Genomic DNA, 18,013 nt, shown 5'->3' on the forward strand with positions numbered 1-18,013 from the left:
AATGATGGTTTTGACCGAGTTTACTAAAATAATTTTTAAAAGAAAGTTAATTTAAATTTTTGATAAATATTTATCAAATTCATATATCTAATATACAATACATCCACTTTGGTCTTAAGGCATCTAATTATACGTACAATAGCATAGTCTTTAGAAAATATTTAAACTAAATGAAACAAAAAACAATATTTTTTACTTAAAAAATAATAATAATAAATTGTGGCTTTTGTAATCATAATATTGTATGCATTAATTTACTCACTCTCGTGTAAATAATAATATATGTATTATGTATAAAATACCTTAATATTAAATCAAACAATAAATTAACAATATTCATTTGGCAAATAGTAAATTTTAGACCTTTTTTTTAACGTCTAAAGTATTGAAAATCACGTATAAAAACTATATACTTATATTGCACTCGTATTTTGGTAATCTAAAGTAAGTATATTGGTAATCAGTAAAATGTTATAATTAAAATAATAAATAAAGAGTATAATAAAAACACAAAATTAATTGAAAAGTATCTATATAAATGGTTCGATATTTTAACAAGCTAGGTAAAAATCAGTACACAGTTTAATTATTGTATTACATAGGTATACTACATATTACTGTACTGTACACATGTATAAATTTTATAGACAAATGTATAAAAAATAGTTCAATTAAATACTTATAGTCTATATATAAACATTTTGCATTTATTTTATATTTAATTTCTACTTAGTTATATACGTCACCATTTATACTTTGATATTGCACTATTTAAATATAATATTATGGTACACAATCAATAACGCTAATAATGATAATAATAGGTAATATTATGTAGATATAAAATTTTGATGTTTCGTTCTATAGGCAGTACATCGTAAATGTCATAATCTTAAAACTAAAAATACAATTAAAAAAAAAGAAAAGAAAAAAAACTATGTAAAGTCATACTTGATAATAATATCAATTGTAATATATTTTTAATAATTATAAAATCGTGAAAGTAATTAAGTATTTATTTTATAAATATAAAATATTAATTAATTCAATACAAATTACGTATTTTCAATTTTTAATGAATAACAAAAAATAATTCCATACCATTAAAGCAAAATCAATAAAAATATAACTGAAACAAACAAAAATGAATAAAATTATAATTTAAGTTTCTTAATATTATTTTTAAGTTTTAACTAACGATCAATGAGTAAGCAATAGGTATGGAAATAAATTGATAAAATAATTTGTTCCAAATTACTGTGTTCTTAAATAAAAAATGTTTCATTACTACAGATACATTAAAACACTTTGCAATCCCTATGATTGTAAATTTTTAGTCAGAAACTATAAAATTATTTAATGGATTAATAATAGTTTACACTGTAAAACATTTAAAGTACGATTTATGTATGTGTCTGTGTTTTGAATCTATTAAATATTTGTTATATTTAATTATTATTTTTAAATTAATTAGTAGGTACACAAATTATAGTAAATACTTGAATATAAATTTAAAATTTGGCTCGGAAAATAGTAGGTATACTACAATAGAATTTAAATCGTATAAATGTCATCATGTAATATTTTAATCAAGTAAAGATTACTATAATATAATAAAATATAAACACTGCATTTAATTCTACCACTTGAATAACGAGACATAATTTTATATCCGACAACAAAGTTAAAAAATATTAAATTTTTAATTAATACGAACGATAAAAATGGCAGGATTTCAGTCATTGTTCAAAAAAAAAGAATACAAAAATTTAAACTGGACTTCGACATAGACTATAGAGTATAACAGAAATATGACGAATGGCACGTGTGATTTTTTTTTATTATATCTAAATTTACAGAAGATATTTTAATCAATTTAATAATAATTATTACGATTATTTTACTTAACAAAATTAAATAATTACAGTCAATTTTTTTGATTTTTGGCACATTTCATTAGCATGCAAAAATCACGCTCATTACATCTACTTTACCTATATATGTCTCATTACAGCTGTAGTATATTTATATATCTACAGATATAAATGTAATATTACATAGTATCGTTAAAAATTATTAAAAAAGAAAAATCCTTAGGAAATCTAATCAATTATTGTTATGTTATATTATGAATCATAGTTTTGTAAAGTATTCGTCTGACGAATTTCTACATTTGAGTCGTATCTGTTGACGGACGGAAGCTTCGACGCCGGACGGACAAAATCCACTTTACACAATTACTTTTTTCCGGACACGAACGTCGCAGATAACGATTTTTGGAAAACGATTTAATATTATGGTATATGGACGTAATACGTACTATTATAATATACTAACGTCGTTTATAAAACTGTATGAAAAACTTCGCGACATTGATGATAATAGTAATAATAATAATAAAATTAATTAATACACAAAACCTAAAATCACTATAAGTAATAAAGTTACACAACACGATGAATCGTGCATTTTTTCAGGAAGTAAAAATCACCGACCACAATTCGCGGGTTCCGGTTTTTCGTAGTCCCGTTAACGCGTTCACGATAGGTTGTAAGTTTTCGTGCTCTCATGCTTACAACAAAATTTTTGAATAGTAGCTTTACCCCCTCCCTCAATTTTTACCAATCCCCAACATCATCCCCGTTACATATTATTACATTACTATAGTCTCGTCATCATTGCACGTTCCTGAAAAACATGCTGAGCTTCCACATGGCCATGGGCTTTTTAAACACGGTCACTGAACCGTCGCGTTCCGTACCTCCCAAAAGGTACACCGCGTACTCTTTGACTTGATGGTGCTCAACAACTGCACCGTTACCGCCGCGACCAATGGTCGACGCCCGTCCAGCGCTCGCAGCCCGCGCCGCTTTCGTTGACGACCGAACGTCCGAAGAGGTCGAGTTGAACGCTGTCGATGACCGGACGTCCGCGCTCGAGTTGAATGCCGTCGACGAGTTGAGTGCCAGAGTCTTAGGCGGTGCAGGGCGATTCATGTCGCGCATTTCAAACGCGTTATCGCTATCCTCTAACAGGCTATCCGGCGGACTGTTGAGCTTGACGTAATCACCTATACACAACAAATGATCGAAAAACATGACATTTTAGGCCCATCATATTATTTTAATATAATTACTATTTGTATACATTTAAAATGGTGCTCAATGCCATTAATATATTAAAGTCATATTATATTGATAAGCAAATCTCTTTATAACGGCATAGTATGATATTATTATACTATTTTTAGTAATACTTATTGGTTTATATATTAATAATTTTATTGTCTGGCCACAGATAAATAAAACCAAAATATACAATACACACGCGGTGGATAGTGGGGCTCAGAGTTCAATGCAAGCGCATTCTTTTTTGGTTGCCTCAAGATAATACAAACGACTAGTCTATAATGTTGGATCTAAAATTTTTAATTAATTTAAATAGAAGGTGCTACAATAATTATTATTTCACACAGAATTTATCGAACACAAAAATGATTAACAATGATGTAATTTTTTACCGAGAAAGTAATACCCCAGAAACATCTCTTACCTTTGATTTTTATCAGTAATATATTTTAAGTTACTGTATAGTAATAATTAATTATGGATAAGTACAAGATATAATTTATTACACTATATTATTAGTATCATGATAGAGAGTGGATAGCTTTTATTATTGACGTGGGGTACATCCGCATGTGCTTACATTTAGTAGATACTTAAAATACTTATAAGGCGTATAAATGTATAATAATACTACATAATTATTTAATTTAAAAATAGTATTTAAAATTTGTTTTTATTTTATCTCATAACCCAGTTCTGTATCTTTTTGAATACTGAATAGTAAACCAATTCGAGAAAATTGAGTGTAAATAAAACATTTCGTAAGTTAAATTAAAAAATATGTTATTACAAAACTATGCACCACAGTTACAGCAGGAGATTGCAAAATTTCAATCTGAGTAAAATTAGTTTAAAATGAATGCAATCGGGATATTCTTGTAGATATAATGTAAATAAATAAATAATATAATATACAATTTATAAAGGATAATAATGAAATTTTTTTATAAATATTAGAATATAAGTGTGAAATGGAAAAAGCACGACTCGTGTTATATGCATAATTTTTGTGATATAATATTGCTGCGAATTAATATATTTTTTAACTCGTATATATTTAATTTTTTGATAAGAATTCGGTTGCGTTATAAAATTAAAAACGGACAATAGATAATATTAAATATGTTTTATTGTCCCTTAGAGACTAATAACTACTTAAAATAACAAAAATAAAATTTATAAAACTAATTTAAATTAAAAATAATTTACATGTTTCTATAGAACTTTTTCTACTCATACTTCATATATTTTACAAAAAAAAAAAATATAAATCTAAACACATAAATTATTGTTTGCAGATAATAACGATTTGGGCAAAATTATTGGACAAGAATAAAAAAATTTGAAATATGTGAGGACGCATAGATATTTAATTAGATATTAATGTAAAAAGATATAATTTATTTTTTTTTTTTAAACTTTTTTTTACTACAATATTTGGTAATAAAAATATTAGCTAGACCCCTTAGAAATTTTAATGGATTTTCGTCAATGGCAGGTTATACGGTACGACTAATGCCGCCTGCGGAGACAACTTATATAATATTTGAACGGGAGTAGGGCGAGATGATGTTAATTTCGGATAGATCATATGCTACGCCAGTGGCGTAGCCAAGGGGTTATTATACAGCCTTCTTCGAAATTTCATTTCAGGATAATTAAAAAAATACTTTTAGTGTTCAGTGAGACTGTGAACGTATTACCATTGAGACCATTGAGTATTGCAATGGTATAACACTATAACGTATATACGTAAGACGAAATAGTGAATTAAAATTGTTATTTATATGAAGGTTACTGCAAAAGTTTTAAGTGTTATATACCCATGATAATAGCGTATCAAATTTACGATAGATCCTAGTTAAGTTTTTCTTATATATCAAATTATCAGCCCTCCTCTCACCCATCACAGCAAAATACTTGATATACTACTGCACTGGGCGAGCAATATGTATTATTATATTATTGGGTGAAACAGGATTGCAGATGCTTTATTTTTTTTACAACAAGATTATGGCTACTATTATGCAATTAAAAATATTCGTTTTTACCCTAAAAAATCACATGATTGCGGATATTATTTAGTGTAACATTGTTAAGTTGTTTGACGCAGTCTGCCAAGTTTATAAATTATCAAATTTATAATTGTTTTTTTAATGATTTAAGATATATGATATATTTAAATTTTAAACTTTAAATATATTTTAAACCAAGTACAATACAATATTAATAATAATAATACAAATAATGATAACTGATAAGTAATAATTAATGTGCAATAAATGCTACTGACATCGTATTTTTATAAAGTCTAGAATATTATAATTATCAAAATAAAGTTTAAAATCAAAAACTATACTGTATTAAAAATGTTGTACAAATTAAAATAGAAAGTATTTAATTATACATTATATTATACACATTAAAATTTTTATTTTTATCAATCTGTAATGATAATTAATTGCTTTTAAATATTGTAATGTGTTTTTTTAAATTTTTATATTGTAATTAATTTTATTAATACTGCATTAATACTTATTTAATAAGTTCAGAATTCCCACATTATTCAAAATAAATTTGGTAACATTTATCCACAAACGCGTCGTTTTTGGGGATCCATTGTTAAACTGTAACCATCCGTAATCATATACTTTAGGTATTATTATATTAGTACTGTTTATTGTTCGAATTATTACTATTATTAAACTTTTTATATAGATTGTAAATATATGCATATTTAATTTAGTAAAAAAAAGAGTTTAATTTTAAAATAAATACGCTATAAAATATTATATTTATTACCACACACATAATTTGGTTTGTGTTTGTGCTTCTCCTTTTATTCATATGAACATTTTATATGAAAAACAGGTATTTCATAATGTTTTAATTTTTGATTTTATAAACTACAGCTACGAACATTGCATTTTGATGTACGTTTGAATAACAAACAATAATTTATTGTTATTTTATTTTATCATATAAATTGGTTAAGTTACTGTTTTTTAATTATTTTTTATAGCCTATTTTCACCATTGAAGTATTCCTAATTTCGTATTTTCCTTTTTTACCTGCTTTAATATCATCAAACATGCAAAGATTTGTTGTACTTATCTACTCTACAATACATTCTAATGATATTTCTGGTTTTTCCGTACTATGTATACAATGAGTACTATTATATAGAAGATACATATGTACACACACACATTATACTAACCTTTGGATATGGCGTTTTGTATATCAGCTACCATGTAATTAGGGTTGGAGAAACACATAGGTCCGTCGCCACTGTTAGGTGACTGGTGTACTGTCTCGATGCTGACGTATCCAGAAGTGATTTCACCCGGTTCCTCTGGCGTGCTGTATGGGTTGCCGAACCGTGCGGATGCGGAACTGGTCATCGGGTAACTGCGGCGGTTGAGCGTCTTATTGTTAAACGTCGACGATCCAGACGACAGCGGCCCGTTGGGGTGGAACCGCATGTGCACAGACCCGAAGTCGTGATCGAATTCGACGCGCGGGCTCGGTGCCTCCTCACCCTCCAGATACACCAGCTTGGTGGCCTCAACCGGAGTTAGTGCCACGCCGAAATTTGGCACCGACATTGGGTCCCGAGGCATCCTACACGGCGGGAACGATGACTTGTGACCGGGTGGCGACGCGTTCGACACTACCGGCGATATCAACGACCGTGCGATAACATTCGCCGACTGAGACTTGACCATGTTCTGCTGCTGTTGTTGCGCATGTGAAGTGTCAGCGGACATAACGCTGTCTGTGCTGCTCAGCACACTGTAAGTCTTGTTGTGCGCAAGCCGGTACAAATTAAGTTGCGATAGTTTCGAAATCTCTTTCAGGATATTTACGTTCGAACCACCCAAAGACGACGCCCGAGACTCAGACTTGCACTGGTGATGCCACTGATGTAGGTGACCACTGTGATCTCGATCGCCACTACTGCTCTGTTGTTGCCTGTCCACGGACCGGCCGCTCCTGGACCGTCGAACTATGGGTGACTGTACACCGTTCTCGCGGTTGCTCTTGGTCGTCGACATCGACGTTGTTTCCGACACCGTTAACGTCACGGCCTCGCAGATTGGCGGAGGCTGTGGATAAGTAGTGTTCACTTTTTCCCAAGTCTCGGTGGCTGTAAATAGAATATCAAATCGTTCAATACAACTACACTTTGGGGGCATAATTTGAAGAGAGGAAGTCAGCTTAAACGTAAAACGCCTTCATCTCTTGGCTTGCCGAAAGTTTGGCTAATAATATAACCACGAGATAAAAACTAATAGTTCCAATTATTCAATTGTTTAAACAATGAAATTAAAAAATAATAATACTTTATAATTTACATCAAAATATCAAAAATAAAAAAAAAAAAGGTCTAAAAATCAAAATATACCTAATTATATAAATATATAATTTTGTTTTAAGTTATTTTTTGTTAATAAATTCTGTTGTCTTATTTTATAAATAATAATTAAAAAAAAAACTCAAATTCCGCTATTGACTAATATAGGCGTACTATATTTTAACATAATATGCACAGGTTAGTTATTGTCATATTTAAAATCGTATTTGAATGTAATAAACAAAAAAATGTAATTAAAACTGTTACAATTGTTTTATATTCATTGCTTACTGTTTGTTTAATTCTAAAATATACAAGACATTATACAAATTATTACCGAAATAAAACTTCCACAAATCATTACTAAACTGTCCTCCTTTTTTTCCACCAAAAATAATCATAGAACCCATCACTTTGGAAGCACTGTGGCCATGCAATAAACCTGGATTTACTTTGGTCTTCAAAACACTCCATTTTTTCTTCACTGAAACAAAAAGTATTTTTTGATACAGTACCTATTTACATTTTGTGAATTTTTTTGAAATACATTTAATTTTTTGCTTTAATTTATAGTTATTAAAATGTTTAATGTTTTAATATTAAATGACTATATTATTATCAATAACAAGATAAAGTAATAATATAATAAATGCGTCCTATTTAACTTCACTATAAAAGTTAATAAATTAACCATTAATTTCATTTTAATATTATATTAGTACTAACCAAAATCAAATCTCCACAAATCTGATCTTTCATGCAAATCAGTCATTCCGCCATATACCCACATTACATCGTCGTGTATGATTGCTGAATGTTTGTGTCTTGCTGGTGGTTGTACTCTTCCTTGAGAAAGTAAATGCCACGACTCAGTATCTAAAATCAAAAAATATTCAAATTGATGTTAATTGTTTTTCGAAGTAAAAAAAATAATTTTGATGAATTAAAAATGTATCTGCAATATATAGTCTCAATGATAAAAATATTATATAGATATCACTTTCAAATAGTTATAAAAAATATAACAACTTAATAAATTCAAAACTCAGAAAATATTTATAATTTATATATTTTATAGTTACCAAAGTGAAAAGCCCACATTTCATTCGTAGATCCTTTTAAGTCTCTATATCCTCCATAAATAATCATTGAATTTCTGTATACTAATGCAGTATGACCTCTTCTGCCTTTTGGTACGTTTGAGCCGGATTTTCCTTTAACTTTTTTCCATAAATTATCCTAGAATATTAAAAGAACTATTTTCATCAACATATTTAAATTATATATTTTATTTATATAGCTACATCTATATTCTATTGTTTTCAAAACCCATTAACTACTGACGTTACTGAGTGTTGGTTAATACATAATATTTGCTGCGGTTTAATGTTCTGAAAGAGTCGATGTAAATACCGACGTTTCCCTCATCCACATTATAACGCCAACCAGTATTATAATAACGTTCCCCTCAATGGGTATGCAGCAGTTGCTTCGACATTACGAGGGTGCGTTTATTAATAAATACCATTTCATTTTATAGTACTCAAAATATAAGCACCTCAGAATACAAAATTGTAATTTGTACGTAGGTATATACAAATTCAAAGCAACACATTTATAAAATTGATCCATTAAAATTAAATGAACTTAAACTCAACAGATGTTTAGTTTTCATATGTATCATAAAAAACCAAACAAAATTTTACACATTTTTATTTTTTTCTCAGTAGGTATGTTTTTATTAGTTTTAAAATAACTTTTAAATATTAATGCTTCTTCTCTAAAGGTTATTGAAAATTCCAAAACTAAATTGAAAGGTAAATACGATACTTTTCTTAGCTGTGAGATTATGTTTTTTTTTTTAAGAAATATGAGTAAAAAGCAAACAAGTGATGAAATGGTGATAAAAATATTTATTACATTTAAAAATTACAATGTAAACTAGTATAACTCAAATTTATTTCACGGCCTTTGTTTTGTGGCGTAAGTTTCACAAAACATTAAATAAATTATATAATTTAAGAAACTACTAGAAAACCTTTTATACATTAATAATTATTACTTAATTACTTTAAAAGTTTATAACTATAGCTTAAGGATTCTAATTAAATTCAGTAGAAATAATCTAATTATTTAAAACCAGAAGTAGTTTATATATTATATTATATTATGTTTTAATTTAATGAATAATTTTTACCAATTAATATAAAAAGATAAATGTTATAAAATAAAATATCTTTCATAATTTAGACCACTTATGTACGTATTTAAATTAGTGCCAATATAATATATTCTTTAAAAACGTTCCAATAATATATTAAAATCCTCGATTATCATTATTTTATTAATACTTTGATAATTCAAAATAATATATACCTAAGTTTAAACAGATTATGCGTTTTTAAATAATGAGTTAATAGATTTTTTAATTTTCTTTAGTTTTCATTTCACAAAAATAACCAGACAGAGTTTTAACTTACTAAATCGATATGTATTTATATAATATTGATTATTTTATATCTATGTTTTCACAATACAAATTTATTTTACAAATCATATTGTTACAATCCTACTGAACAAGGATTAGCATAATATTATCTATAAATTGTAATTCAGGCGATAAAGAAGGGTAACTTAATCCTGAGGCAATAATGTAGAGTTATCCCGATACAAGGAGAATACTGATTTTAACGGATTTTAAAAGTATGACAAACAAACGCCGCTACTCCATCGATTCAACTTAGTAAAACCTAGTATAATACCGATATTTGTTGGTGTCGAAGAAAGAGATATAATTCTCGATTCGTTAGTTATGGCCAACAGGGGCGCACACGCCACTTGCAGCTGCCACTACGCGCAATCCATCAAAAACAAATGAAAAAAGAAAGTAGATAAATAAGAAAACAACAGTGTACGTGCTTCGAAGTTCGAATAACCGCCCACCACACTTGTAAGAAATTGGATTATCTCGATTGCGCGTCTTGGCACTTTTCACAGCAAATGATCAACTTTTTCTCCCAAATATACGCTACTGTAGCATGACTATGGTTTACACGAGATTTTGATACGAAGCCAAAGTAGGCGCGATGGTCGTGAGCTTTTATCGGGTGTAGGTAGGTACTATATGTACACACAAGTCGAATAAAACAGTCACCCTTCACAAATACACATAGTGCTATACATATCGCATCCCTTTGGGGATAAAAATGAATTGTACCACCCGTCTTTTCTGTCTCTCTCCAAATGAATCACCCTTCTGCAGGAAGGTAGATACATGGGAACTGGGCACCCTCGTCTTTTACCCGCAGCGTCAAATTAAAAGAATTGTCAGTGAACTAGCGTGACACTCGTGGTTTTTGCTAGAAAAACACGGAACGTTGCACTGCCTTAAGCGCAATTAACGTGTTTTCGGATGCGTTATAATTTTCAGACAGACGCAGAAAAATGTTGAAAGCGTGAAAAGCGAAAAAAAATTCAAACACTATAAATAAATATACAAAACGAAAGGATATATTATATATATTATGTATATGTTAGGAGAAAACGGATTATAGCCTTTAAACGTGAAAACACATCATATATAAAAATCTTATTATATACTGAAATAATTTTAAAAAAAATTCTAAATATAAAACGTAATTTGTAGGATGTTTTTCCTATTTACTCGAATACTCGATAGTTAAGTTATTACATAATGTTGAATTATTTTTATTAAATAAAATCATTTTTTAAATGTTGATACACAATTTCTTTTAAATGTATATATTTAAAAATTAAAAATTAATTTTTCAACTTTTCTGTTTTATATTTTTAACAACTTCGACTTCACCAATGGCTAATATACATTATATATTAATAATAAGTTAGATAAAATACAATATTAATATACGATAATTAGTAAAAAATACAGTGAACAATTTATATTCAATTTAGTTTAAACGTTAAATGCTTAAATTTAACTATATTTAATAATTGGTTTTAAAATGAAAATAGTCAAATTATTTTGATTTGAATTTATTTATTTATTGTGATTTAGAAGTCCATAACTTTATTTAAAAATTCCGTATGATTATAATTATTTAATAAATACAAAATAATATCTCAATGATATAAAATATAGCTCAGAGGCTAAAACGCATTTATAAATAGATAATACCATTAGTAATTTAAGTAAAAGGATACAATATAGAGGACCAATGTTTTTAGAAATATTTTAAAACTTAAATAAATACAATTTAATATTTTTTGTTATTTTGTATTCTTTTAAAGTCAAAGTTCAAAACATTCAAAAATGTCTATGAAAAATATATCCGGAATAATTGTATAAATATTTTAGTATATCTAAGACAATACACTAAATCAAAGTTGAAATTCATGCTTTCATGACTATGTAAGTAGTGTTGGGTATTATTACCACGCTATACTCTATTCAACAAAACATCTAGGTTTAGTAGAAGGATTCGGTGTTCTGAAACCGTCATAAATAAATAAATAATATCCTCTCAAGACGATTCCAATTGTTAGAATTTTTTATTTTTTGTGGCTTTTATTTTAAACATATAAATAGTGTAGTATGTGTATTGTTTTATTTTACTAATATATTTTACTAGTAAATTTCTATATTTTTAAATAATACAATTTTATTATTTTAATTATAAGTGAAATATATCAATAGTATTAAGACTCAATAAGGATTTACAATTACAACACTAATAGTAATACTTTAAAAAATCTTGTAATAAGTTCTTCATAAAAAATTAATTTAAATTCTTCATAATTAAAATTAAATTTATTATAAGTTTGTTTGATAAAACCAAACAGAAAAAATTAATATTGTACGTACATTGTATACAAAGTATAAAGATTATACTACAAAAGCAAATGTACGTGTATGATATATAAACTGGCCCACTGGATTACTATGAATTCCCTGATAGGTGTTAGCTGATTTTGTATCCAATTTATACGCCTCACCTTTTTTTTTAAATAATAAATGAAGTACAGAATTTTTACAGAAGTGAGCTCCTGTTTATTATTTCTATCTTTCAAGGTAGAAAATTCACATAGTAGATATTCAGAGATATTGAAGTTTTAATATTATAAGTTTGTTCAAAAGTATAATTACCCGCATAAACCTACTTTTAAACAGATATTATAATCATTAAATGAGGTACTTTAGTTCAATGCATATAACACTAAAATAAATCCCGATCCAAAAATTATACAAAATTGATCATTTGAAATAATACAACTAATCAGATTACAAGTATTTGAATGTAAGATATTATATTTAAAAAAATTACATAACTTATAAGTAACCCGGAACTTGATGCATTTGCATATTTTTTTCTAATGCATTTATACGACGCTTGTCTTAATAGAAATGTGGCTTTTTATGTAAAATTCAATGAAACATTTTTATTTTACATTTTTTGAATTTTTCGGTAATTTTTGGTTATACGATCATTTTTTACTGATTTTGATGTATTTTTGCATTTTTTACATTTTTCTTTTATAATATTTTGACAAAACTAAATATTTAAAAAAACTAACGTATTATATAACTCAATTCTTCAATTATTTTTCTATAAATACCGATTTATTTTTTGCAATTTTCTTATATTGCTCTCACTATCTCTTATCGCCGTTTTAAATTTAATTTATGCCTTGTAGTCTGTAAAAAAAAACATATTTAATGTATAAAAATTAAAAATATTAGCATTCTTTAAATTCGGATGAATAAAATAATAAATTAATGATTAAAAAATATTAATTTAAAAACGATAATTTTTTGATAATTTATTAATAAAAAACGTAATTTTTGAAAATGTTATGTTATTTTTGGTATTTTAGGGTCATTTTTTGATGTTAATAAGTAATTTTAACTTTTTAGTGTATATTTTTTTTAAAAGGTTTAAGTCATCAAGTTCCAAGCCTTACTTATAATTAATCACGCTAAGATTCCTTTTTTGTATTTAAATGAACATATTTATTAATTTCTATTAACAGATTAGTCCATACACGCCATTATGAAAAAGATTACAAGACACTTTAATGTTAAATGTTGAGTTGTGTGTTTGCTGTGTATAATATACTAATTAGTAAGTTATAATCAATGCTAAGTTTAATACTATACATATATTTAAGAAAATATTAATTATTGCTATTTAAACTAATCCATTTTAATAAATAATGTATGTATTACGTTTTATAAATCTTCTTTACTAAAGAACATATAATTCCGATCAAATATATAAAGCAGTTTTATGACAAGATTTTTGAACTAAAGTTTAATGTTCGACAGCTTTATGTAAAGTATCATGACCAAAAGTCATAAAAACAACTACCAATATCCATTCCATAATCTATGTATCCAATATAAACTCCATTTTTAAAATCCTTATAGAAAATATATGTAGTACCTACCAAGTATTTCAAAAGTATACATAAAAAGTTTCGATTTTTAACTAATTATGTTTTTTTCTAAGTTATATAAAATAAATGTTTATAAGGTTTAACCATTAGGAATACGTTATAAAATCAAATTATTAACCTCAGAGTCTAAAATTATATGAAAGTAGAAATTATTATCGTTAATTTGAAATGAGGGTTGAAGTCCAATATCTTAAACTATTGTTACTTGCAGAGTGCTATCGTAAAAGCAAATCGATTATATTTAGTTCTACCAGAAAAAACTTTACTCACATTTTTTCCCCTCTCCCCTATAAACTGTCGTCAAGTACGATTTTTATTACTTTGAGCCTTTAGGCTAAAGGAAGGATGTGAAAAAAGTCAACTTTGGATGAATAAAGAGGGCGAAATGGTAGAAATATATAACTGAAATTAAATAATGTTCTCCGACTATACGACAAGCAATCATGATAGATTTTGATCGAGAAATATAATATGTACAGATTATTGTCACAGTGGCATCGCATTTTATGTAAAAAAAAAAAAACCTCATAAACTAACCAAAATAGAGATTACACAAGTATTTCATAATTTTCATCTATTTTTCACTTACAAAATACAATTTAATACTATGATTTTATATGAAAGTTAAAATTATTGAAAATTATTTTATGATTAAATATGTACTTATTTATTTATACTTCGTATGAACCTATTAATATTAAATAAAAACAAAAAAAAAAATCAAAAATTAGTCTGCTTCTGACGTTTTCTATACCATACATAAGTAAATGTTTGTCAATTGTCACTAAAACTAAGTGCGTAATAACTGACAAATGATTATTATAGGTTATAACTAACATAATTAGTTTGATAATATTAGCTTTGGTTTAAAATAGCTATACGAGTATATATATATATTTATTTTTTTCAAATCTGTAATTATTATTATAATAAAAGAAATATTTTTATGATACTCTATATATAATAATATTATTACTTAATGTATAAATGTTTATTGAATAACATTTAAGACCATTATTTGCATAACTATTATATACTATTATATATAGTATAAGTATTTTGGTTATTGTACATAAATATATAATTTTTAAAATATAATTATTATGCAATAAATGCATAATAAAAATGACATATTTTCATTTTATCATGTAAATTATACTAAAAATCCAGTACCTACGCCAAATTTATGCATGTATAATAAAATGTATTAATTATTACCAATATTTAATGAAATTTTAAACTTTTACACGGTGATTCTTAACTTTTATTCGTATCATGAAACTATCAAAATAGTAATATATAAATGTATGTTGTATAAAATATATGCACCATATTTTAATAATTATATTGCATATTAATTACTAGGTAATATAAACCTCCAATTAAAATTTAATAAAGTGTATAAACAAAATGATAATTAAAGTATTAAGTAGGACAATTCAATTTGTATATTTTCAGCTAAGTAAACAAACGCTAACTAATTAAAGGAAATATTTATACTCTTCGAAAAAGGGTAAGTACAGTTAAAAAGTCATTAAACCAAATGAGTCACGTGAATATAATAGAGGCTTATGTTTGACCAACAACCATCTGTGTCAATTATTATCTAGTATATAAGTCTTAAAGTTATGCATTACCAATTACATTCGTTATTAACTATTTTACAGTATATCAAAAATTACTAAACCAGAAATATTAAAAACCATCATGAATCGTTTAATCTTTTTCACTGCTGCACTCTCATTAGTCTTCACCATCACCAATACACAAAGTGTGTCAGATTCCGATGTTGATTCCGAAACTTTGGATGAATCAACCACCGAAATTCCCACAGAATACGTTGAAGATTTAACTAATATGGATTCAACTAACAATAATAATGAATCAGACAAAGCACAAGAAGATGAAATAGCCAATGAATTAGCTTATATGATAACGTTCATAACAAAATCCTTCACAGATATGTCAATAATTACAGAAAACATGAAAAGTCTAAGTAATAAATCGAATATTAATGAAGCTTCTATGAAAAATCTTGCAGATAATTTAATGAATTACGCGGATGACACTAATATCATGAAGCAGCAAATCAATCGTGTGATGGAATATAGACGCCAATTTCAAGACAGTATTCTAAAACAAATGAACTTATTACCATTTAGTGCAGAAGAGGCGAAAGCAATAGAAAATGAACTACGTAAGCAGATGAAAATACGATTACCTAATATTCCAAGTTCACAAAACATAATGGATCTTCCAAGTATGCAAAACTTTTTTCAAAACTAAATTCAAGTTTATTTAATTTATTTAGTAATTTTACTTTAAAGTTTGTTTCCACTATTATTTACTGTGTCATTTTGGTCATGTTTAAATAAAATATAAAATAGTTTTAATTTATACACTTTTGTATTAATTTAAAAAAATAATAATAATATTGCCTTTTCTATAAATAACTATTTTTGGAATTTTGTTGTGCTTTATAATACTTTAAGTACAACTCTCAGCATTAATGAGTAATATATTTTTGCTATAAAACAATTAGAGTGTATATTTCAATATTAAATAAAATTTAAAAAATGAAAAGTTAATGTTAATTGATATTATTTCTTTTAAATAACTATATACATAACTTAATAATTAATTACCTACCATTGATTTACCTATATTAATAATATGGGTATATTCATTAAGCATTACTTATGTTTAAGTATTTAGGTTTTTTGAATCCTTATGAAATTATTTAGGATTTTTTTCAAGCCAATAACTATAATGATGTATTTAATAAAATCAAATTTAACCCCTTACTAACATTATTATTCATTACTTAAGTAATTCTATATATTTTATGTGTTCAAAAGTATGCTATTATTTATTTGTTCTAAAAAAGTTACTGTTAAAAATGTTTATCCAGAAAAAAAATTAATCAATGTCAGTAAAATAACAATTTCAACATAATTTAGAAATAAATTTGGTTTTTCGTAAGAAAATTAAACACTTTCTCAATTAAAATATTAAATTATCAAACTACTTAGTTGTGCCGATATATTTTCTTATTGTAAAGCAAAGCAATACTAAACATAATGAGCCTCTACAATATATCGATAACAATAATATAATAATTATTCTTTATGTGCTTGTGTAGCATAAATGTCTAAACTACAAATTTATATGGTTATATAAATAAATATTTTAAGGGTTTTTCCTTTCATATAATATGCATTACCTTAATACTGTAAGACCACAGAGGAGACTCAGAGGCAGATGAAAACCCCACTTCTCCGCCAAAAACATAGACTTTGTCTTGATAAACGACTGCTGTATGTTCTTGCAAATTTTGCAATGTATCTCCTGTCGGATGCAATTGTTCCCAGGTGTTATTCGCTAAAATTCAGTAAACAAATAAAAACATTGTAAATAATACAAACTATAATATTACGCAATGCATTACATTAACCGTTATAGATTAGCCCCAATATATTTGCAAAAAAAATTAATCATATTTTAAAACTATAATAATTGTTTCTAATTTTTTTTAAATGGAATTTTAAGTAAAACGTATAATTAATCATAAAACCACTTTATACTACATTTATCCTACTTTGTAACATTTAATAAATATAAAAACAGTATATTTTAACTAAAAACAATAAAACGATAAACAACTTTTCAATTACTAATTTATTTTTCAGACAAATATAACGTTTATTGACCAAACTGTATGCACTACAATTTAAAATCACTTACACTCAAATTTTATAACTTAAGTAAAAGTAATACCAATTAAACAAAGTGTATTACATTCAAAGTTTTTAATTTTTATATCCTTGAATTTTCAACCACAAGATTAATGTAAGATCTTCAATTTAATTAACTTAGCATTATTTCATATATATCTACTTGAGTTCTACAACAATAATAAGTTGTTACAAAATTAATACCATTGCAAAAATATATAAATATAATAATTGTTGATATCTAAATTTAAACGGTTATTTGTTTATGCACATAAACGTAACTAGAATAGAAGATTGTTTTGGAAAAAAAGAAATTTTAAAATTAAATATTTACATAGGTGCTATTATTTAAAAAATAC

At 26.3% G+C, this 18,013-nt stretch overlaps 2 protein-coding genes across 4 annotated transcripts in view; one reads left to right on the forward strand and one right to left on the reverse strand.

Moving 5' to 3' along the window:
- Positions 1-1,626: 1,626 nt before the first annotated feature.
- The window catches only part of LOC112599673, a 31,990-nt gene continuing 15,603 nt past the window's right edge, over positions 1,627-18,013 (reverse strand). For 2 of the 3 annotated variants that reach the window (XM_025346684.1, XM_025346683.1), the window contains 6 exons: positions 17,144-17,301; positions 8,568-8,724; positions 8,212-8,361; positions 7,823-7,969; positions 6,349-7,278; positions 2,676-3,070 (listed from right to left, as the gene is read on the reverse strand). In XM_025346684.1, the coding sequence (XP_025202469.1) occupies positions 2,676-3,070; positions 6,349-7,278; positions 7,823-7,969; positions 8,212-8,361; positions 8,568-8,724; positions 17,144-17,301 (1,937 nt within the window). Of the gene's footprint in view, positions 3,071-6,348; positions 7,279-7,822; positions 7,970-8,211; positions 8,362-8,567; positions 8,725-17,143; positions 17,302-18,013 lie in introns of all 3 variants that reach the window. The other variant, XM_025346685.1, reaches the window with a different exon arrangement.
- On the forward strand, positions 15,556-16,319 carry LOC112599675. Its single transcript, XM_025346686.1, has one exon. The coding sequence runs from the start codon at positions 15,628-15,630 to the stop codon at positions 16,204-16,206; it is 579 nt and encodes a 192-aa protein (XP_025202471.1). The 5' UTR covers positions 15,556-15,627; the 3' UTR covers positions 16,207-16,319.

The sequence above is a fragment of the Melanaphis sacchari genome, unplaced genomic scaffold (assembly GCF_002803265.2).
Source record: "Melanaphis sacchari strain LSU unplaced genomic scaffold, SCAv2.0 Contig54_pilon_pilon, whole genome shotgun sequence".
NCBI classification, from domain to species: Eukaryota; Metazoa; Arthropoda; class Insecta; order Hemiptera; family Aphididae; genus Melanaphis; species Melanaphis sacchari.